General features: G+C 37.0%; 1 protein-coding gene across 11 annotated transcripts in view; it reads right to left on the reverse strand.

The window, feature by feature from the left end:
• TCF4 (transcription factor 4) overlaps positions 1–25,250 on the reverse strand; it is a 338,045-nt gene that overhangs the window by 310,173 nt on the left and 2,622 nt on the right. For 9 of the 11 annotated variants that reach the window (XR_002828866.1, XM_014454380.2, XM_014454392.2 and 6 more), the window contains exons 2-3: positions 25,123–25,214; positions 23,356–23,428 (exon numbers count right to left, since the gene is read on the reverse strand). Coding sequence is in view for 10 of the 11 variants with exons in the window: in XM_014454380.2 (XP_014309866.1) it covers positions 23,356–23,428; positions 25,123–25,194 (145 nt within the window). In the remaining variant the exon portion in view is untranslated. The remainder of the gene's footprint in view (positions 1–23,355; positions 23,429–25,122; positions 25,215–25,250) is intronic. The other 2 variants (XM_006087108.3, XM_014454382.2) reach the window with 1 other exon arrangement.

Here is a 25,250-nt window from a genome sequence, read left to right on the forward strand (position 1 = left end):
GTTTTTTAAAAAAAAAAATTTTTTTTTTTTTTTCCCCTTTGAAAAAAAAAAAATTTTTTTTTTTTTAGAATTTTTTTTTTAATATTTAAAACCCCCTTTAACAAAGAGAAAAATCAACCAAAAAAAAGGGGTTCCCGGGTTCCCCTTTGGACCCGCGTGTCTTAGGTTTCGCCCATCACTGGTCTGGGAGAATACGTTATTTCTTGGACCAGAAGTTTCTCACCTTTAGGGGGCCCTTAGAATCACCTGGGAATCTTTTTAAAATCCTGATTTTTGGGCCTCATTCTCCGGAAATTCTGTTTCTTTGTACTAATGTTGTGGCCCCACCCCATAACAAAGAAACAGAGTTTCTGGAGGATGAGGCCCAAAAATCAGGATTTTAAAAAGATTCCCAGGTGATTCTAATGTGCAGCCAAGGTTGAGAACCACTGGTCTAGACAGAGGAGTTGCAAGCCATGACCTCCCCCAACCCAGCAACATCCAGCTGCTGCCTGTTCTTGTAAATAAAGTTGTACTGGAATGCAGTCATGGTCTTCCGTTTACTTGTTGTCTACAGCTGCTTTCATTCTACAACAGCAGAGTTTAGTCCTTGTAACAAAGTGTATGGCCCACAAAGTTGAAAATGTTTATTATCTGGTTCCTTACAGAAAAACTTTACCAACCCCGGCTCTAGTCTTTCATTCTAGTTTCAGAAACATGGGTTTATTCTTTGGGTCTTTAGTAGAGAAAATTATTTCTTCCTTTAAGGAAAGGGTTTTTTTCAGATGCTATATACATGTAAGAGGTAAAATTCATACTAAATATGGGCATGAGTTCTTTTAAATTGAAGCTTTATAAAATCAAAACACCAAAATGAATACTCAAACCAAATGCCCTACAATAAACAAAATGTTTAGTATGAGGGCAAGAGCCATGGAGGGCACTGGGGAAGCTCTGGACAGAGAAGTTAATTCACCGGCACTCGCACAGTCCCTTTTCCATGTACCGTTTTGGCCCAAAGAATCCAACTCACCCAATGACACTTCCCAAATTTCAGTTCCACTTTCTTGATTTTTGGCATAACTAAATACTAACGGAATATATACCGTTAATACTTTCCTTTGTAAAAAATTAACTTTTAAAAAAAACCACAAGCCCTGGCCGGTTTGGCTCAGTGGATGGAGCGTCAGCCTGCAGACTGTAGGGTCCCAGGTTCAATTCTGGTCAGGGGCATGTGCCCGGGTTGCCGGCTCGATCCCCACTGTGGGGCATGCAGGAGGCAGCTGATCGGTAATTCTCTATCATCACTGATGTTTCTAACTCTCTCTCCCTCTCCCTTCCTCTCTAAAATCAATTAAAAAATATTTTTTTAAAAAACACGAAACTTAGTTTTCTCCTAAAAGAATAATATCTACTAGTATAAAATCCAGGCCTAGTTGTACTAATTAAATTTTTTCTAAAACATATTAAATTACAGATGTATATCTATACTAATAAGAGGGTAGTATGCTAATTAAACCAGATGTCTTCCGGACGACCATCAGAACATCCTTCCTGACAAAGCCAGGCCAGGAGGAAGCTACCTGCCTGCGGTCCTGGAGGCACCAGCAGCGGTGGCTGTGGCCTGAAAGAGGGAGAAGCCACCCGCCCTGTGGTCCCAGGCGCCAGCTGCAGCCAGGACAGGCAGAAGCCTCCTGCCCCGTGGTCCCGGGCACCTCCAGCTGCAGCCTGGGAGAGGGAGAAGCCACCTGCCCATCTCCTAGGTGCCTGGGGCTGCAGCCTGGGAGAGGTAGAAGCCACCTGCCCACCTCCCAGGCGCCTGGGGCTGCGGCCTAGGCGAAGCTGCCCACCCACGGTCCCCTGTGGCTGCAGCCTGCCTGGGTGAAGCTGGCCCAGGTCCCGGGTGCCTGCAGCCAGCTGGAGGAGGGAAATCCTAGGTCCCGGGTGTGGGGCCAAGGCAGAGGCGGTTTAGGGGCAATCAGGGCCAGCAGGGGAGCAGTTAGGTGCAATCAGGCAGGCAGGCAGAGGTTGGTTAGGGGCGATCAGGCAGGGAGCAGTTAGGGGTGATCAGTTAGGAGCCAGTGGTTTTTGGATTGTGAGAGGCATGTCCGACTGCCGGCCTGCAGTCGGACATCCCCCAAGGGTCCCAGATTGGAGAGGGTGCAGACTAGGCTGAGGGAGCCCCCCTCCATGCACGAATTTTGTGCACCGGGCCTCTAGTCAACAGATAGCCAGCCAATCAGACAGAAAACAGACACAATAATTGAATTTTAAAAGGTTGCTATGTTTCCAGCTAATAAAAATACTCATCAACAATTCAATATTACATTGTGTCACTTCTCAGAGAACTCACTTAAGTGCTCTTTATTTAACTTTTGTCATCTATCTGTAAACTCAAAGACCTTAGAGCGGTGTCCTGGGTAATGAAAGAGTAAGTAAAAAGCTTCATCCATAATGAAATGTCAACAATATCATGGCCCCCTAGAACCTGATGTACATATTACATGAAGTAATACATGTGAAAGAACTTTGTGAACTGTACTCACTATAGCAATTTGTAAGAGTCTGTCCAGAGAGAACTAAGGCTGAAGATATGGAACAAGCTCTCCTCTTGGAGTTCAAACACCTAGGCTAAACCAAGGCTCTGCCCCTACTCTACCTCTATGGCCTTGGACAAGTCAGGGGATTCTCTCAGTCAGTTTCCTCTTTAGTGAGTTGCAAATGACCTGGGCATTATATAAGATAGTGACATAAGAGTGCCTGGCATGTGGTACTCGGTGAGTGTGAGTTCCCCAATCCCTGATTTGGGATGACATTTATCTGGTAATAAATTGTACATGCAAAATGTATGTGAAAATGCAAAAGAAATATAATGTGAGCATAAGAAATGTATATGACCTTGACGATCCAATAAATGAACACAACAGGAAAGAAGTTTAGTAGCTTCCAATAACAAGACTATGACTAAACTTTAAATGAACATGGTCTATCATCCCTCTTAATCAGTAGATTCAAATCAAAATACATCAATAAGCTTATTGAATTATTTATTAAATAAATCCAGTATTTACTGAATTAACAAAAGTTTTAACTTAGATTAGGAGATCAAAGAAAGCCTTTCTGGATAAAGGGCATTTCAGATGAGCTCTGAATGGAGTTAGCCAGCAGAGAGTTAAGGGATAGGTGCTCCAGAGCATGTGCAAAGGTCCCGAATCAAGGAAAAAATTGGCAAAGTCCAAGATCTAAAATATGTTAAGGAGTGCACAGCAGTTCTAGTTATTCTAAAATACTAAATGTGTTTCTAATAGTGAAAAACCAAAACAAAACAAAACACTGAAGTTGGAAGATGAAGTGCTCTGTTTGACATCTTAAAAAAACACACACCTCACTCTGGCTGTTTTGGAAGCAGAGAAAGAAATTGAATATAAAAGATAAATAGCTCTACAAACTAACACTGGAAGGCACAAATTAGTGCAATATATATAAAAGCTGTTATCTCGGAAACAGACAAGATTGCTTAGGACGAAAATACGTATGAAAATAACAATAGGCATGCACTGACTGCCTACCACGTGTTAAGACACGGGTTTAAGTACACGGCAGGCATTAATTATCCCAACAATAAGGAAACAAGGTCATACTGCTAGTAACTGGATGATAACCAATCCAATCTGATTTCAGATTAAGGCATTAAAAAGAAGCCCAGGTAAAATCCCCAAGGGAATCCAATATTTACAATTCAGGCAAAAGAAGAGCAGCCAGCAAAAAAAGAGCCAGGCGGGTGGGGGGGTGGAGGGGAGAGCGGGGACGGACACTAGAAAAATGTGGTATGGAGAAGTCAGATGCATAGAGTTTCCAATAAAACTGAACATTTTATTCAATAAGTTGTTGATTTGCCAACTGGCTTGGCTCAGTGGTTGAGCATTGACCTATGAACCAGAAGATCATGATTTGATTCTCAGTCAGAGTAGTAGTCCTGGTTTCCGGCTGGACTCCCAGAAGGGGGCATGCAAGAGGCAGCCAATCAATGTTTCTATCTCTCCCTCTCTTTTCCTCTCTGAAATCAATAAAAATATACATATTTTTAAGTTGCTCATTTAATGAAATAATATTGCAAAACATCAAAAAGAAAATGAGAAATCAGGGTGAAAGACAGATATCCTAGAAAGGAATGGCAATTAGATTGACAGCAGACTTCTCATGAGCCATAATGGAATTCAGAAGATAGTAGAATAAAATCATCAGGATAATGAGGAAAAACAAACGTCAACCTGGAATTGTGTGCCCTGCAAAATTAACTTTGAAGAATATGAGGACATTTTGGATAAACAAAAATACAAAAGTTGACCTTGAACATCCCTATACCTAAACACTTCTAAAGGATATACTTCACCAAATACAAAAATGATACTATAAAGAAAGGCTAAGATGTCAGAAAGTGTTGAGCAAAGAAATTAGTAAACTATAAATCTAAACACTGTCTATAAAATAATCATATCTAATTTGAAGAAAATATTTTCAAGCTCAAAACTAAAATATTCTAAGTAGGAATGAGATTAATGTAAGAAACAGTATTTCCTGACCTTAAAATTGGTTCAAAGGAGAGTTAAGACTATAGGCAATCTTTAGACTTTGTCAGATAACAATGCATAACAGAATCTCAAAGGTAACCACTAAAAGAACAGAAATAAATTCCAAACAATGGTAGTAGAAAATGAAATAAGAAACAAACAAAACCTTAATTTATTTAAAGGAATGACAGGAAAGAAAAAAGTGTATAAAAAGCAATACAAATGGAAATCAAGAATTTTGATGGCAGTTATCAAAGCTACCATACTGCACCATTCCAAGAGGCACCATTGTAGTCGATATAACTGGCCTAAACTGAAGTACAATATATGTAAATTGACTTAAAAAATTTCATATTACCTGATTAGATTAAAATAAAAATCCAGCTGCAGTTGGCACACCTAAAGCACAACAACATGAATGGACTGAAAATAAAAGTTCAAAAAATAGACAGACTAGACAAATATTAGCCAAAAGAAAATGGGATAACTATACTAGTAACAAGAAAAAAAAAAACAGTCTTTAAGACATATAGCAGAAAGAACGTGACCACATACAAAGTGGATAAAGGGTTCAATTAACAAGAAAGATCTAGTAATTCAAAACTCAAATGCATACAATTTCGACATGTATAAAGCCAAAACACAGGGAAACGTTTGCAAAGTCACAAGCAGAGAGGATTATTTTAATCTATTTATCTCAATGACAAATATGTCAGACCCCTCACCCCTCAAATAAACAACCATTACTAAAGGTATAGATGATTGTAAGGCACAATTAACAAGTTTAAATTTCTGGACACATATAGATCCTTCTAGACATATACATTCTTCTCAAGCACACAATGGAACATTTACAAAAACTGATTAATTAAAACTGACAATAAAGAAGTCTCACAAGAACCAAAGAACTATTGTCATACAGAATAGTTCTCTGACAACAAATTAATAACATTAAAAGTCACTAATAAAAGAATAAATGACATTCATTGGTAAAATTTCTAAGGTACCAATAATATTGCAAGGGTCAAAGATGAAATCATATTGGGAATTTTTAAATACTTACAAATAAAATATAATGAATATGTTACATATTAAAACCTATAGAATACAGTGACAGCAGAGCACTGAAGGCATTTTATTGCCTTAAGTTCTTACATTTGAAAAAAAAATAATGACAACTTAACTAATTAAGTGGTCAACTTGAGAAGTTAGAAAAAATTATTAAGCCCAAAGCAAAGAGAAACCAGGCAATAATAAAGATTAGAAATAATGTAGAGCCCTAACCGGTTTGGCTCAGTGGATAGAGCATCAGCCTGTGGACTCAAGGGTCCCAGGTTCGATTCCAGTCAAAGGCATGTACCTTGGTTTCGGGCACATCCCCAGTGGGGGATGTGCAGGAGGCAGTTGATTGATGTTTCTCTCTCATCGATGTTTCTAACTCTCTATCCCTCCCTCACCCTTCCTCTCTGTAAAAAATCAATAAAATATATTTTTTTAAAAAAAAGAAATAATGTAAAAAACAAACACACATAAAAGTAATCCACAAAGCCAAAAATTGATTCCTTTTGAAATGATTAATAAATGAGAAAAACTTCTAGTGATCTTAATCAAGGAAAATGCAAATAAAATCAGTATAGAAGAATACAACTTAATTATAGAGTCAGTGGAGATTAAAAAGCTAATAAGGGAATACTACGAACTTTATGGCAATTAACTTAAAAACTGATATAAAATAGAATTATATATATAATTTTAAAATTATTGGGGGGGAAAGTGAAATTCTCATTCTCAATGCTTTAAAATTTCTATCAGTGGTAAAATTTTCTCACACCAGGTCCTGATAGTTACAGGAACAAGATTTACCTAGTTTCAATGAACAGATTGTTTCTGCCTTATACAGATTCTTCCAGAGAGAACAGAGTGGAAATATTCCCCTATTCATTTACAGGTCAGTATAACCGTGTGGCCAAACCCAGACAAGGACAGTAGGAGAAGAAATATTATATACCAATCTTATTTACAAAAATAGATGCAACATACTAAAGAAAATATTAGAAAACAGCCCAAGGTATTATTTTTTTAAAGAGTGATAAAAATACATCATAATCACATTAGCTTTATCCCCAAAATGCAAAGGGAGTTTACACAGGAAAAATATAAATGTCACTGACAGCGTTAACAGAGTAAAGGAGATTTTTAAAAATCATAATTTAAATATATATGGAAAGTATTTTATATAACTCAATATCATTCATGATAAAACTCTTAGAAAAAAATATATAGAAGTAAAGGTCCTTAATGGTATCTATCATCATCAACATCAACAGTGAAAATCAGGAAAGAGACAAGGATACCCACTATTGCTGTTTCTGTTTAACAACTATGTGCTTGAGGTATTAAATAGTGCAGTAAGAAAAAGGAGGGGAAAGTAGGCCAGGTATAGACATTTCAAAATAAAAACAACAGAAATGTCATTATTTGCACAAGATATGACTACCTATATAGAAAACTCTGAAGAAAGCACAAAGGCACTTTTGGAATTAATAGTTTAGCAACATGGCTGAATATAAAAATCAATATACAAAAATCAACCGCATTTATATATACCAGCAACAAACAATTTGTATAGTTAATTTATAAGAAAATACTATTAACAAGAGTAAGAAAAAAATAAGGTACTTAAGAATAAATTATCAAAAGATATTTAGAAGCCATGGAGAATATTATAAAACTTTATTTTGTGATATTAAGAAAGACCTAAAGAAATGGAGAGATACATGAGTAGAAATAATAATTAATAAAGATGCAATAAATAGAGACAGACTCATAGAGAGCAGGCAGACAGCTCTGGGGGGAGGGTTAGGTTTGGGGGGGAGGGATTGAGAAAAAATAAAAGAGAAAGAACTCATTAACACAGACAACAGTGTGGTGATTTCACAAGGTGTGGAGGGGTGTGGTTGCAAGTGGAAGAGAGTTTGGGGGGATAAATAGTGATAGAAAATAAAGAAAAAACATAAGCAAAAATTTACATTAAAAAAATTAATGTATTCATTCTCCCCCACCCCCCAATAATCACTGGTTTCCATGCAACTTCAATAAAAGGCTCATGAAACACTTTGACAGGCTTATTTTAAAATTTCTATGGAAGAACATAGGCCCTCAAATAGCCAAAAGTAAAATGTGTATATGTAAGACAAAAGAAGGAAAAAGAAGGACTTTGTCTACCAGATATCAAAAGTAGTAGCCCGCCTTGTGGCGTGGCTCAGTGGTTGAGCATTGACCCATGAACCAGGATGTCAGGGTTCAATTCCCGGTCAGGGCACATGCCCAGGTTTCGGGCTCGATCCCCAGTGTGGGGCGTGTAGGAGTAGACAAACTGACCATCAGATTAGAATTAAAGATCTCAGAATGAAAGACCCTTACAAATACGGAAATGTATACTATTACAGAAGTAGCATCGTCAATGCCTGCGAAAAGGATAGACTTTTCAGTACATGACTATAAAACAAATGGGCATCAAAATATTTATGGAAACGTAGAATTAGACCTCTTCTCACTCTACAAAATCAGTCCCAACTGTATTAAAAACTTAAATGTAGAAATCAAAACTATGAAATCCTTTTTAGAAGAAGCATACAAGAGAAAATCTTTATGATCTGGGCATAAAGATGGATTTTCCAACTATGACACAAAACTGGCAAAGGAAAAGGAGGATACAAAGACAGGTCATAAAATAACATGACAGAAAGACTCATTACCCAAAAATATATCAAGAACACCTAGAAATCAATAAGAAAAAACAACAACTCAATAGAAATTGAGAGGGAGGGGAGATTCCACAGAAGAACAAACAGAGGATAAATAAACACATAAAGAGATGTTTCACCAGGGAAATGCAAATTACCACCACAGCCAAATATATTTTAATCTTATACCAACTAGATTGATACAAATTAAAAAATTTAATAACATCAAAGGTGGACAACTATATGCATCAATAGTAATCTTTTATGCTGCCTATGGGAGTGTAACTTGGTAACAAACTTTGAAAAACAATTTGGCACTATCTTGTCATGTTGAACATTCACATAACTCTACATTTTACTCACAGATATATATGCTACAAATATCAACAAGTGTGCATCAAGCGATATTCAAGGAAAAAAAATGGGAATCAATTCAAAGGTTTACTAAATGGAAAATGCATTGATAAATTGAGGCATATTCACCAGTAATAAAAATAAACTAAGGCCACATTCAACAAGAAATCTTAAACATATGATACTGAGTGGAAAAAAAAATAGGTAGCACAGGCAATACAAGAAAGACACCATTTTTATGATCCCCCATCAAGTAAAGCCAGACAACATATTGTTTAAGGATGCATATACATGTTATACAAAGACTTTAAACAACAGAATATTTACCTCTGGCAGGGAAGAGAGGGGAAGTGGATAAGGAAAGACCCCACAAGGAGAGGCAAAGGCTCTGATATTGCTCTAGTTCTCGCGTTGTCTAGTAGGTCCATGCATCTTCACTCCTTTATTAAGCTTCGTAGTTTATATATGTTACATGTAAAATTTTATAGGTGTCAAACAATACAAGGTAAAATGTGCTTTGAAATATTTGGCTGGTTATTCTTAAAATATAAAGCATATGGGATAAAGGGATACAGACACAGCCAGTATCAACAACAATTAATAAAACTCTTGCTATGAAGGAGGGCAACAAAGAGGACTATGATCAGAGGGGAAACCAATTTGGAGAAAGAGTTTTTGTTTGATTGGTTACTTTTTTTGTGTGGTGTTTTGTTTTTTTTTAATTGTGAAATATTTCAAGCATAGAATTGTCAACCATTCTCCTTTTTCCCCCAAAAAAGATAAAGCATTGCAGATACTGTTGAAACACTGTGTGCCTCCCCACCCCAAAAGGAAAGTAATTACATTTCATTTTATTTTTTAACTCAGAGTTGCTAATGCATGCCTAGATGCTGCAGGAATTCTCCAGGAGGCAGGAACACGTGTGAATGCTGTCCACTTGCATCAGTATTACCCTGCTAATTCACCAGCAGCAAGGCCAACGGTTTAGGAAGCTCTCTGCTCAGTGCAGATGGTCCCACGCCTCTCCTTTCAGCGCCCTTCTAATGAAGAACACACAGAACTCTAGGGTCCTGGAGCCACGAAGTACTAACTGGCATAAATATCAGGATCCAACCCCTACCCACAGCATCCCTCCAATGCTCTAACTCAGCGATTTTCAACGAGTGTGCCGCAAGAATTTTTAAAACATGAAATACTTGACCATTGAGTCAGGGACATTGACCTCTTTTCCCTTCGATTGTCAGATAAAACCATGACAACAGCCAACACAACAATAGCCATCCAGTGTGAAGGAATCAAAATTATACCTATCTTTTTTTGTCAGATTGGCAAAATATATAATATATATTTTGGTGTGCCACAGAATTTTAGTAACTAGTTTAGGTGTGCTATGAAATGAAATAGGTTGAAAATCACTGCTCTAACTAGCTGGCCTATGCACAGATGAGATAGACAGATGAAAGAGGGACAGGGACAGGGATAGGGACAGGGACAGAGACAGGGACAGGGAAAGGGGTAGGGATAGGGACAGGGATAGGAACAGGGACTGGGACAGGGACAGGGATAAGGATAGATATAAAACAATACATTTTCTTCAACTTGAACAGTAAATAACCAAAGGATGGAAATATTTTTCCTAACTAAAATGAACTAACACACATACTGGTTTGAGAAGTGACTCTCAATAGTAACCAATAAGATCAATGAAAAAATGGAGCTGGGGGGAGGTATAAAAAGAATGACATGGTCAGAATGAAAGAGGGAGGCCATCATTAGAAAGGAGGCAGTATATTAGCTGTGATGTGTACATATGGGAAGCTTCACTTTGTTCCTAATCAAAAGTTAACAGATAATTTTCCCTCCTGGAATACCTCAAAAAAATACAATCAAATAATAAGTGTTTTATCTCAAACTATCATACGAATCAAACCACCCTCCTAAAGTTCACCAGCAAAGCAGCTCAGCCACCTGTTGTGGATGTGCCATCTGATAAGGGACTACAGGCTTTCAATGAATCCTATTCAACAGGGCAAACCACACCATCGTGTTTACTGGTAATAAGAACGTAAGCTACAGGCGGCCGAAATGATGCATTGTCACTGAAGACCATGAAATAAGAAAGAAAAGTTCCCTTTCCCTTGGTCTCCCACTTCCACCTCTGCACCCTCTCACAACAGATTTGCATAAATCAAACCTACCACTTCTCTCAGAAAATAAAAAGCACTTCTATGGTGCTTGGTTGCTAAAAAGGCAGTGGATATCACATGGTAGCTGAGTGAGGTCTCCGTTACTGTTATAAGGTATAAAGCATAATAAATTTGAAAGTATTAAAGTTATAGGAAGCTGCACAAAATAAAGCAAGTGCCCACGATAAATGTTCCCCAGTGGACTAAAGTTATAGGTTTCAAATAGGGTCTGTAGTTCATTCTCCAATTTCACCACCCACACTGTAGGACCAGCAACCCCATCTCTCACCTGGATTTGTGCAGAAGCCTCATAACTGGTTTGGGCCACCCACACCTACTACCCTTGAGGCCTGGGTTCCAGGCTGCAGCCAGCATTCCCAAGCACAATCTCATGGGCAGTGCACTGCAAAGACTCCCCATTGCTCAGCCTTGCATGACGTGGTCCCTACGCTCCTCCCAGTCTCAGCTCAAACCATGCTGGAGCCCCTTCCCAACCATGACCTTCTCTCTCTTAGTGGAACCCATGCCTCCAGCCACTTCCCTCCCCCTGCCCCCATCTGCCAGACACCATTCTGAGTGTACAAGTCCCAGGGAAGCCTCTCCTGACTGCTGGGCTTGGTCAGATATCCCTACTCCTAACGCATCTAATGCCACACACCTCTCAAGTGTAGAAGTTGACATTTCTTTGGTTGATGATTCAGTTAGTGTCTGTCTCCTACATTTAATCCATACAGGAACACAAGTGTCTTGCTCATCATTTTATTTCCAGCTCCTAACATGGTCCTGACACATGGTAGAGGCTCAATAAATAATTAACTTTAAAAGTAAATACTTTTTCTGTGTATATATTTAAAAATAAATATAAAAACTTCAAGTGTAGGAATAAAAACGTTAGGCATGCAGTTGTGGGTAAAAGCAAGTTTACAGTTGTTCCTATGGATAATAATGCAATAATTAATAAATAATAATACAAGAATAAACTGTTTCACATACTCACGGCTGTAAACCTACTTTTACCCACTCCTGTATGTATCTAGTGCTCCTGAAGTATATGAATGCTATCTATAAGTCCAAAATTTTAATTTCTGCTCCAGAAGGACCAACAGAAGAAAGTTGTCATGCCTCCCAAAGAATCTCTGATTGTACATTCATAACAATAGTCTTCCAGGTCTAACTTCTATAACCCTTAGAAACCATTCTCCTTCCTTAATTATACTCATGTAGAAGCACACAAGTACACAGATTCTAGGATTTCTGTTTCTGAAGTCTGCACTTAGTTATATTTGAAATGTATTTTTTAAAGAAATCTAACTCTATATTTCCACATCACTAACTAAAATACTTTCCTATTGAATCACTGTAGGACTTTTACCTAACAACAGCAACATCGTGCTCCATTACAATGGTGAAGTTGAAATTTTTTCTTTATATCATAACTAGAGGCCCAGTGGGGAGCGGGGGGAGTCCCCTCAGCCCGGCCTGCGCCCTCTCACAGTCCAGGACCCCAGGGGTAGCAGGCCTAAGCCATCAGTCAGACATCCTTAGTGCTGCCGCAGAGGCTGGAGAGGCTCCCAGCACCGCCGCTACACTGGCCAGCCATGAGTCGGCTTCTGGCTGAGCGGCACTCCCCCTGTGGAAGTGCACTGACCACCAGGGGGCAGCTCCTGCGTTGAGCATCTGCCCCCCTGGTGGTCAGTGCACGTCATAGCGACCAGTCATCCTGGTTGTTCTGCTGTTAGGGTCAATTTGCATATTACCCTTTTATTATATAGGATTGCATCACAAATAGGAAAAAGATATATAATACCATCCTCTCCTCAGTTATTGGTGAATATAATACCATCCTTTCCTCACCATAGCTTCTAACACTGTAACTTGACTTGGCTCCCAAAAAACATTTATTGAATGAATAAAAAAATGATCAAATAAAAATTACTAATCTATAAATATAAAAGCCTAAGCAACCCTTACGACCAGTCAACTGAACGACCGGTTGACCGGTCACTATGATGACGCACTGTGCACTGACCACCAGGGGGCAGACGCTCAATGCAGGAGCTGCCCCCTGGTGGTCAGTGCACGCCCACAGCCAAGCTCCCGCGGTCCCTCCCCACCACCAGCTGGGTGGTCAGTGCACTCCCACGGCCAACCTCCCGCTGTCCCTCCCCCCAGCAGGCTGGTCCCGATTGGTCCCAATCGGCCAGCCAGGCCGAGGGACCCCACCCGCGCACGAATTCGTGCACTGGGCCTCTAGTTGTTAATAAATCAACTGTTACTCCAGTGAACTATATTCACACTGGGAAAAAAGAATAAGATGATATGCATTCATCCCTTTCACTTTTCTAAAAATTTCAACATCTTCTAAATAACCAGGCCTTAAACAACAATGAAATTTTTAAAGTAAAATTAATTGAAGTAATTATGAAATAGCCTCACCTTGTCTAAAATATTTCTCACCTACCAAAACCACACAGGAGTAAAGTGTTGAATTCTTGAAGGAGAGGAGCAGTGCAAAGGTACAACCATGTAAAAGAAACATAGTTATACATGGACTGAAAAGATAAACTGAAGAATAAGAAGAGATGAAGAAAATCAGGGGAAAATTAGGGAACAAAAAAATAATAACCTTATGGCTAAAAGCAACTAGATGACGAATCAGAGTGCCCACAAGAGAACAGAAAAGCATTCAATGGTTTGGGACACCAGGCAGCAGACACTGGTATTCAAGAATGCAAACAACAAACAATTACTATTGGAACAAGAATTGAAATTGACATTGTTTGGTCTTTCTTTTCAAAATTACAAAATTAAATTATGTATAAAATTCTATATTAAATCTTGTAATACTACCACTTGATGACAAATTTGTTTTTTTCAGAGTTTAAAAAATTCTGAGTTGCAAAATATCCAAATATAAGTCCCTTATTTCTGAAAGTCAAGAAAAAGTTTTGGGAATACACAGGTTTGTAACTGACATTTTTTAAAAATAGGTCTAAAATATTCCTTGTCATAAAAATTTTGTTTATACTCTGAAGCAAGCACAATCATTCATTAATAAATTCTTACTAAGCCAATTTCACCCATCAATTGCATTTCTGGCATCCTGTGGAAACTGGGACTATGTGCTACTCTACTTGGAGGTCACAGAGAGAAAGACATCTTAATTTGAATTCACCAATACCTGAGGAGAGGATGGTATTATATATCTTTTTCCTACTTGTAATGTAATTATGATAGATTTTACCCAAAGATATATCTGACCACTTCATAATGTTTTTACAAACATTATTAAGTTTTGGCTAAGATCACAATATCTTTCAAAATGTTTTCTAAATGCATTTCTGAATGTATTACCTGGCAATAATAACTATCACATTTCCCTGCAAGCTTTTGAATCAAAAGATGTGGCACTGGTAATGTTGATGGCAGCGATAATAAAAATTATAAAGATGAATATTTTTGCAAACTGAAAATATTTTTAAATATACTATATAAAACCCCTCTTGAAGTTCACTGAAGAGTTTCAAACTGTTTTCAGTTTTAAAATACAGGCTTTGAGATTCTATCACTTTGTCAATATCAAATAGCTACTTAGCAATAAACAATGCAAAAGAATCTAGATTTCCAGATCTCAGTTAAATAACTTTCTTCAAGGTAGCTATTGCTGTCAATCAAATAAATTTCCATTGCTGAAGGATATAATAGGAAGAGTTTGGAAACATAAAAACTTCAATATCCATCCTGATACTACCATTAAAAACATATATTTTTGGTTTTGGGTGGAACTGAATTATAAACGCTAACATCCCCCCAAAAAATCCCAAAATCGGAAAAGGAAAAAAAAAGCATCCAAGACAGAGATGTTTGCCTGGAAGTCACTGCAGGTGCCTGGACCAGAGTTGGTGTCACCGCAGAGCTGCGGAGCCTCCTCCTCTGTGCCTGCTTCACAGTGATCTTGACCCCAAGCACTCTGTCCCAATACCCCCAGGTCAAAATCCCACGCCTCCTCTTCAGGGATCAGTATCAATTGTCCACAAGGCTTTCACTATTAATTTCCCTCAGCAAGAAAACAGTTTTTATTTATCTAAAATCCCACAACATGAATGACACTTGTCTTCTGGACACTGAGTATTAATTATAAATGTGGTTTTCTATTTTTCCTGTCAGAATATATGCCCTCTTGGGGCAGGGCCTATCTCCCACAAAGCCCTCTATGTGGTATAGTTGCTAATACAGGGATCTGAACACAGCATATACTGAAAATATATGGTGTCCCCAAAACATGTATACACACACTTAGAATAATTATAAAATCAGTGTTTATTAAAATACATTTCATTTTCAAAATTGAGCTATCAGCTGTTAAAGTATGTATACATTTTTTGGGACACCCTGTATATATTAAATGCACCCTCAGTAAGAATGACTATAGGTAACCAGCTAGGTAGATAAAGTATCCTATGTCCACTGCCTACATATTAAAACCCGAGGGGCAAAACTGAACCTATGCCAGAAATCTCCAGGTGGTGATATAAATAAATATACCTTTCTAAACTATTATCAAGTTTTACTAATCTTAAGTGGATATAAGAGTAATGACTGACAAGGTACGCCAAATTTGCATGTTTTTCCTGTCTTGCACTTCAGCATATTACACAATATCCAACCTAGTGTCTACAACTATCATTTCAATATCCTCCTTCATTAAAGCTCTTTTGCCCAGTTTAGCAGTCTCTAAATATCTTATATTTAAGACTTAACTTGAGAAATCTGAAATTAAATCCTTCCATTTAGATGCCTTGCAATTCAGCTAAGTACCCCAAAAGGGAATGTTGAAATTAATGGAAGATTAAAGCAAGGAAGAACATTCTAAAAGGTATTCCGTAATGGGGCTTTGTCACCACCTTCTCTGTTTTATTGGAAAAATAGTCTTTTCCCAGGGGGGCTAACAGTTTATATGGCAAGCATTGGTCCAGTTTAACTATTTGAAGTTAAAAATGTCAGAGCAGAAGAAAAGTTTGTAATGGAAACGCTGACATGCCATGAAGTAAAGAAGCACAGGCAGGTGCTCCTGGAACCCAGGGTCATAATTCAATCAAGCTGTATTTTGACGTCATCTGTTACAGAAAAAGCCAAATGGTTTATGAACAGCACCAGAACCCCCGAGATTAAATTACAGCCCTGATATTTAATCATGAGTCTTACTGTGTTATTTCTAATAACACAATACATTTTAACAGTTATTCGTCAACTGCCTTAGCCAAATTAGAACACGTGATGACAAGTGAGCCGGATTACGATGTCCATCTCTCACAGCCTGAATTTTTATTATTTTTTCAGAAATGGTAGATTATACAAGTTTTCCTCTTCTTAAGAAATATACAGTTGGTACCAACGGATTGAGTCCAAACCTTAATTAAAAGCAGCATGGGGCCCCTAACCAGTGGGTCAGGACATCTGTATTTGTGTTCTTTTATGGCCAAATAACCAACTGTATGATCTGGACAAAAGACATGCAGCCCTCCCAAACCTTGTCTCTTTACCTAAGAAATAACAGAGCATCTCAAAGTCTCCTGTAAATCTAAAGTTTTATAAATTATTTACCTGAAAAATAAAACAATATTATGTAGTTTCTTTGGGATTCCCTGAGTATCCAAGTGCAAAATTTTTATAGCTGAAAAGATGAAGTTTTAATTCAATTAAAATCACTGATCAAAGAGACATTCTAGTACATGTGGAATTGTAAGCTAAACTTTTTAGAGGCAATATCAGCATCAGCAAATAAAACGGGTCTTTAAAAAGTAATGTACAAATACTGTTGAATGTGTGAAAGGTTGTTTGCAAAACAAATCAATACAGGCACATCCAACAATGAGTTGCAGTTAATAAACTACATATAGTAATTACCACCAATGGCAGTCTAGAAAGTCATTCATTAAATGTTAATTGTCACACAAAAGTACAAAAGCATCCACTTGAACAATAGTGTAGCTGCACATTTAAGTAAAATACTTTCTTACAGCTCAGAAATTTATCCATATAAACTGATTTTAAACACACCTGGGTATTTGATATGCTGATTAATCGGGCCTTATTTATTTTTGAAATGAAAATAAACATGACAACCTTTTCAACACTTTTGTTATTCATATATGAGTCTGGTATAAAATATAAATATTACTTACAGCAAAGTGCTACCACTCTTCTTTAAAGATTAAATTGCTACTTCTCTTATGTCTCTCTCATAAACATCAAGAGTCATATGGTTTAAAACTATACACCTGAAACTCCTGTGCATATTTTATTGCTGAGTCTAAGTGGGCACAGATTTCGAAAATGTATTATAAACTTGGTGGTCAATTTTAAAAATTTTATTCAGAGTAATAAGAAACCATAACAAAAGTAACCTTTAAAAAAAACCCTATTATGTACCTTACTTTCTCTAATACTTAGCACTATCTAATTAACTTGGAAGAACACCTGGTCATACAAAATAGCTCATAAAAAAAATAAGGAAAGAGGGAATTTTTTTCTGTTTCTACCTAGCTGAATTTTGATCCTACGTCTGTGCAGGTTCTGATTTACTGAATACATAGATACAAATTCTAAAGGTTTGCCCAAGAACATTTTGGTTCAAGACTTGTAAACTGAAGAACGTTTAAAACACACCATGTTCCTTATTAGGCAACTTAAGATCTGTTATCTTGGCTTATGGGAACTGATCTAAATAGCATCATAATACTAAACGTTGAAAATCACAGGCCTGGGGCCCCCCGGACTCAACTCTGTGCCTTGGACGAGGTTGCAAACTTCCAATATAAAATATAGTTTACCATTAGGAGGAAATGTTTGATCTGTAAAGCTTACAAAATTACTTTGTTTATCATAGCAGATGAAAGCAAAAAGAAATAATTTTAAGCTCAAAACAAAACTGTTTATATGACAGTCTTTACTGCTTCATGATTCTAAGCATTTAAGACAGATTCGAGCAATTAACAGCATAAACTTTCATTACATAGTTCTATTATATATGTTTATGTGACTTAGCTGCTCATCTGTTATTTAAGTGATTTCCTCATTACAATAGTAGGGTAAAGATAATTTGCTGATGCTGTCAAAAATGTTAAGCATTTCACTCTCAACAGATCTTGGATCCCCACGTTTGTTTAATGCACTTTATTTACTTAAGTCATGTCAAATAGAGTATTGCTTCTTCCTTCTGAATTTAGAAAATGCAACATTTTAAGCACGTGTCTGATAAAAGAATATCAAAACTTCCATACTGCTTATTTTAGAGATGTTGATAGAATTTAGGATTATTGTTCTTAGATATTAAGTTTCAAAGATCTAACAATGAACTACAAAAGTTCTTTTACAGTGAAAGGCAAAAAAATCTTTATTTCTTTAGATATTAACAGAGCAGGCTTCATTACCTCAACTTTCAGTACATAAAAATAAATGAAAACAAAATATTTCCACTGGCACCTATGGAGACTGTCAGTTGAATAAAAGCACAACTTTGAAAATATCTACTATATTTTCCTTGTAATAATAACAATAGTAATAACAACAATAGTGAGACATACAAAGACACAGTGAAATCCAACATCAATTAGAAGGCTAGCTTTTATTTGAATACTAATGCAGGAAAAATAATGGGCCTGAGTTTATATCATTTTCTTAAATATGTTTTTTAAAATGCTTATCTACTCTAGCCTGGCTGGTGGCTCAGTTTTTTGGAACATCATCCCATACACCAAAAGGTTCCGAGTTCGATTCATGGTCAGGGCATATACCTAGGTTGCAGGTTTGATCCCTGGTAGGGGATCATAGGGAGGCAGCCGTTCGATGTTTCTCTCTCACATTGATTTCTCTCTGTGTGTCTGTCTGTCTCTCTCTCCTTCTCTCTCTCTCACCCTTCATCTCTCTAAAAATCAATAAACATATCATCAGGTGAGGCCAAGCCTCAATAATGCATTATTATCCCTATATAATCTTGAAAAAGTAAGCTATATCTAACTTTGTTTGTCAGTGTATGCATGTGTGAAAAGGATATTGAGCTGGGCAAACCTGGGTTTTAAACCTAATTCATTATAGGCTGCCTTGAGAGCAAGTTGTCTAACATCTCTGAATCTCAGTTTCCTCATCTATGAAATGAGCATTGTAATCTTTGCATCTCACTTAGTTCTTGTGAAAATTTTAAAAATACAATACATATAAGGGACATAGCATACCTCTTGGCGTATTAAGAAGCACTTTAATTTTGTCAGTGTTGTAACCCTCCACACCCTATTTTTCAATTTAACATCTTGCAAATAGTCCCAGGGGAGTTCGGGCCAAAGAGAATGATCAATATCCAAAATTCAGTTCCAAACCTTAGAAAGTATTCAAAGGTCGCATGCACAGGCTGAAGCATTTGTATGCACAAATATCAACACATAAATCCTAATACTCTATTATGCAATACAAATTACAGCAAAACACAGTAGTGAAACCAATGTTATTCCAATAAAGGATTTGCAGAGCCATAGAGAATTAGCAAATCAAAATGTGTTCTTTTAGAACAGCAAATAAAGGCACAGAAATTCCTTAACTTGAGCCTCAGTTTTCTTTGGTTGTATAAAGCTAAGCGGTTTCTATCTCCTATATCCCATGATTCTAACATAATGGGTTTAATACCACTTTACTTATTAACCTAGTAAATTACTCTGCTCTTTACAAAAAAAAAAAACATGCAACCATTATGACTTGCACTGTAATAGTAAGGTTGTTTTAAAACACACACACACACACACACACACACACACACACACTTAACTCTACTCAACAAACACTTTTAAGGGGAGGCCAATTTTTCTTCATGCCATAACCTTGAATTCAAACTAGTGGAAATCAATTCAGGATGCTGACCATTGAATTTTTTCTGTGGTACAGTACTACCCCCTGGATTCGTTTTTTTCTCCCTGAATTCACTAAATTGATGGGTTGTTTTGGTGTCATGTGGATAAAGGCTAACTAACTTGTATGAATATCAAGAAATGTTTTTCCTCTTTAAAAAATGCCATGCCAGAGATGTGGTGTATTTTACTACTGCTCTTAATTGTCCAAACACCCATTGATTTGGCAATCTTTAACAAATGCTGAACACCTAAGCAAAGCTAAACAGTTACAGGAGAAAAAGCTCAACTTTTAAACTGAGGGAGGAAGATGTAGTATCCATCACAGACTAACTGTAAATACATGTAACAGATGTGACTAGGGTTGTTCTGGAGTATAGATAATCCTAATGGCCCAACTTTAAAACTACTTTTTAAAAAGATCCTAAAGCTAGCATGTTTATCTGTTGCTTATAAAAGACTCAGAGTAACCAAATAAACAGTATCTTTGTTATATTAGAAAATTAAGCCCTTGTTAACCAATAAATTATAGACTCTAGGAGCATTTTTTTTTCTTTTGGTAACTTTGCCATCCTACGTTTTAATGAGAATAATTTTCCAATTATCCAGGCATGTGGATACTTTTAGTTTGTTATAAGATCAATGATATAACGGATATTAAACCTCTTTGTATAAGTTACCATATGGGTTACAACTATTTCTTAAAAATAATTCCAGAGACCACCAATCTCCCAGTTAAGGTCATCGTAGCTCTGAACTATCATGGCTGAATTGTTTTAGTGCTCTCTGCTGAACACCTGCAAACATCAAACAAAAACTGCTGGTCCTTTCCTGGGTTGACAAAAGCCTTTCATGTGAAAAATGCTCCCTGGGAATGTCAGGCTGTAGCTCAGGTTACATTCCATTCTCCCTAGCAGCCTCCCCATTTCTTAAGGTGGTAGGAAAAACCATGTTTGTGAAATGAAAGATTAAAGGGAATATGGCCACACTTTATTTTCATTCTCACATTGCAAATCACGATGGAGCATCCTACATTAATGAAATCAAAAGCTACTGGGAACTTTAAGCATGAAATATGACCAAGACTCACTGAAAAGCTATAGCTGGTTTTTCAAATATGAACAGCTTACTTATAGCTTGGATCGTTTTTTCCTGGACCCAAGTTGCAAAGCTACCCATGAAAGTGACATCTGAGATCACTCAGGACAATGGAAATGAACCTGAAATAAATTTAGAAAATTATTTCTCTGTCCCAAGTTACCTCATTCATCCTTCCAGTTAAAGGCCAGTTTTTCTGATTTTTTTAATTCGTTATGCTTTAAAAAGACTTTATCTTTGTGGATAAATGATTTCTTATTGAGTGGAAATATAAGCCATTTACTTCACTAATAGCCCTGTGTTCAAATATGTCTTGAATAGATGAGAAAAACCAACACTCCAATCTGTACCCCATATATTATAGTCACCATCATATCCACTGGATGAATACCTTGCATTTTCAATCCAGTACCCCAAACAAAGAGCCACACATTTTTACCTTTACAAGTCAACATTTGGGCCAGAAAACTACACCTGTGGTACAATGTAACTTAAAGTTCAACACCTTGAAATAATCACAGCATCTTCATCAGAAATACCATAACATCACACTAAGGATGAAGTCTCTGTCTGAGTTCATGTATGCTTGTATGTATATGTGTACACACACACACACACACACACACAGAGTTGTCTTAAGAACTGTGTAAGTTTAAATATATGATCACTTACCAAAATGTATTAATACACATTAATATTTGTCCAGCCTATACTCCCTATAAACACTTAAAATAAACATCATAGCAAGGACTCTATCTATATGTGAACTCAGAAATTTCATGCTTCTGATTCACCTCACTTTATGAAGACATACCTAAACTGACATAACTTAAGATACTCCAAATGTGTCAATTTTCACAAAGTGCAAAAGAGTATTTTGCACTGACTTTGAAAGCAGTCTATCTCTGTACTTTTCTGACATAATCTACTTCTAGATTTAAAGTAAATACACATTTTCTTAAGTAATATGATGAAGAAAAGTATTGTCAGAGATAAAGTTAGCTACTGTTTGGATAATGTCTAACATGAAAAATTAATTTGTCTAGAAGAGACACTTGTGTTCACCTTTACTTCAAAGTTGTATAAGGAATACAGAGATCTCCAAGATATAAGACTAAAACAAAAAAAATTAAGTCCCATTAACACTCCCTTCTTTTTCCTCAGGTTCATTAGATTGCCAGTACTAGGCAATCAGCTCTCACAGGGTCAGGGCAGTAAAACACAAACCTATGGAGAATAGTACTTTAATCAAAGTGGACCCCAAAAAACAAAAGATAAAATATAACTATAGGAGGCATCTCATATTTTATAAATCAAGTTACAGAGTCTAAAATTCCCTTAGACTTATGAGTGCCAGAAGAAGGAGAAGTAGCTTACTTGGAAATGAGCAACTTGTATAAGCCATTCATTTTATAAAAATATACCAATTACACAAATCACAAAGGTGAACAGATTTCTCATTGCTATGAAATTTAAGCGATGTGAAATTATATTCAATAGTTAACAGACAATTCCACTAGCATCTCAGAGCTAAAAAATGTCAACATTTACCAGCCTGACTTAAGAATAGCACTCTGTCTAATGTACTGTTATGTACCACTGCCAGAACTAAAATACTGCAGCTGTTTAACCAGCAGAAATGGATTTAAGCGTTGAACCTAAAGAATAGCAGCAACAACGTATGCCTCCTTTTGATATGAGATTCAGTGGACAAAATAACAAATACATTTTAACTAAATATATTTTCAGTTTTCACTTTTAATAAGAGACCTTCAGAGAGTCCCCTATTAAAACTCCTCCTTAGATGCCAGATAATCAATGCGCACCCAGTTTCCTTTGTGAATAGCGCTAACGTCTTTTTTAAGCATCACCCAAAGACCTTTCGTTTAGAAAATGTGAGGTTCTTCCCAATTTGCAACTTTAAATACAGCAAAAATTCATTGCACACATGATACATAGGGGAAAGAAACAGCTAAAGCATCAGAAAGGATATTTTAAATATAAATGAATTAATATTTAGCTCTCAGCTTAGCAAGAGGCTATTTACAGTTATGGTTTACTACACAGCATTCAGCTGCAAAATTACAGACTCATTTCTTTAAAAGGGTTAATTATACATAGAACCTAATAAAATTGATATTATTTACAAGGGATTTTCCCTTTTTATGAAAGTGAGATTTTCCCCCTCTATTTCCAAACAGGGAACATTAATTTATTTCCCTCATTTTAACATTGGCCTTATCTTCACATGTTTGATTATAACTGTATTAGAAAATTGCTTTTAAATTAAGTAATGGAATTCTGAGACAGTTTCCTTGATTAAAAAAAAAAGGCCTAATTTTAATTTTGCAAAAGATGACATTTAGTGTAAGTTATACCACTGATGGATAATGAAATAACCATATCATTACAGACTAAAATTTCAATGACTTTTTCAGAACACTTCAACAGAGCCAAAAATATACAATGAGTGAATAAACAGCAAAGAACATTTAACTACACATTAAGACAAGAATTTACATACTTGAGCCAGTAAAATGTCCACTCGCCAAAGAAGTTGGTCCATTTTTCCCACTGCTCACAGGAGGTGAAAACATCTAAAAGAAACAAAGAAATATTACTGTTGAAAAGAAAACATTTGCTGCTTCAGAGTTCATCAAAGATCTTTCATACTCTCACTATATAACTTAGAGTTTATGCTAAGGGCTCATCTTAGTAAAATACATCACCATCCAACTTAGAACTAAAGCAGGCACAACATTGGCAATCACCCCCTCCGCCCCCATTACCACTCCTTTCTTTTTCCTCAGGTTCATTAGATTGCCAGTACTAGGCAGTACTACCACATTTTAAACAAACACAGTCCCCATAATGTTATCAAGATTCAGTTTGGAGGGCAGCAGCCTCTCTAGAAAACACTAGTTTTACAAAGGAGAAGAAAAAAGTTGTTTGTTTTATATGAAAACCTTGGCCATAAACGTGGCAATGTCCATTTCCAGCCCGTATAGGATTTGCCTGTTATATGTGAACCCAAATAAAAATAAAAGTGCCACCTGCACTAAATTCTCATTTCATCTCTAACATGAGAGCAATTTGAAGACTCTCTCTCTCTCTCTCTCTCTCTCTCTCTCTCTCACACACACACACACACACACACACACACACACACACTCACTCTCACTCTCTCTCTCTTTCACTCCCTCTTCTCTCCAGCATTTATTTCGACCCTAATTGGTTTCCCTCTTCTTCCACGTATCTAGTGGACAATGCGCACCTTCCCTGGGTCAGAGCCTGCAAAAAGCAAAGGAACGAATGGAGAAAGTGCAGCAAGCAGAAAGGGGGCTACGAAGCTGCTAGAGCTATGTTTCCTGGCAAAACTTCCGAAAGCCATTTCTCCAAAAGAAGGTCTAGAAGAGCAGCAGCACAGCAGCAGCAGCAGCAGCAGCAGGGGCAGCAGCGGCAGCAGTAGCAGCAGCAACATGAAAGAGCCCCACTTACAAGGTGGTTTGGATTTTATTTATGTGTTTTGTGGATTCTTTTCATTTTGCTTTGCAAATGCATCTTACACCAAACTCATCTGCCACTGAAAATCAATTCCCCTGACATGAGTGAGACTTGGTTTGGGAAAGGGAAGCAAAGGGATGGAGAAGGACCAAGTAAAGCTATAAACTCCACAAGTGTGTAAGTTCTTCTTTGTACTGATCTCATAACTATGACATGTATAAAAACAGTATAAAGGGTCCTAAAGAATGTACGCTCGATACATACATGAGTGTTCAGAATCCCAGGGGGAAAAAAGTAACTAGGTAACTACAGGTCCTACTCATCCAAAGCATCATCAGTTTAAAACTTTAAGAGACAACGGGGTCTCCTATTTTCTCTTTTCCATTTCCAGGAAAAATAAGTAAATAAATAAAATGAGTAGTGCTCCAAGTATTAGTACTTCCAGGGTTCACTGAAGGCCAAGTTTTAGGGGTGATTTGCCATGTTAGGGGTGTCTGTTTTTCCTTTCCATTGGGGTGAGATTCAATTATTCTGGGGGATTTGTGGGTACGGAATTCAAGGCAAGTTATTAGACTCTGGGGAAAAAAAAAAAGCCTGAATCGTTCATCACACCCAAAAATTGTAGTTGAAACTTATCATAAACACCTTCATTTTACTGAGGATTCAGCCAATTAGAAATTATTTCTGTCCTTTAGATTGCTATTGGTTTCTAGCTCAGTGTTTGGGTTTTTTGTTTTGTTTTGTTTTGTTTTCACAGCTGTTGTTAGTTTCCACCGTTCTTTCTTACCGCACTGAAATCCAGTAAATCACTCAGCTCTTTGTCCGTCCCTAAGGCAGCCATTCGCTGTTGGTGATGCATTTTAGCAAAATCACACAAACCTAGAAACATGGAAATAACCGCAATCAGAAAATCCA

The sequence above is a fragment of the Myotis lucifugus genome, unplaced genomic scaffold, assembly GCF_000147115.1.
Source record: "Myotis lucifugus unplaced genomic scaffold, Myoluc2.0 scaffold_36, whole genome shotgun sequence".
Lineage (NCBI taxonomy): Eukaryota > Metazoa > Chordata > Mammalia > Chiroptera > Vespertilionidae > Myotis > Myotis lucifugus.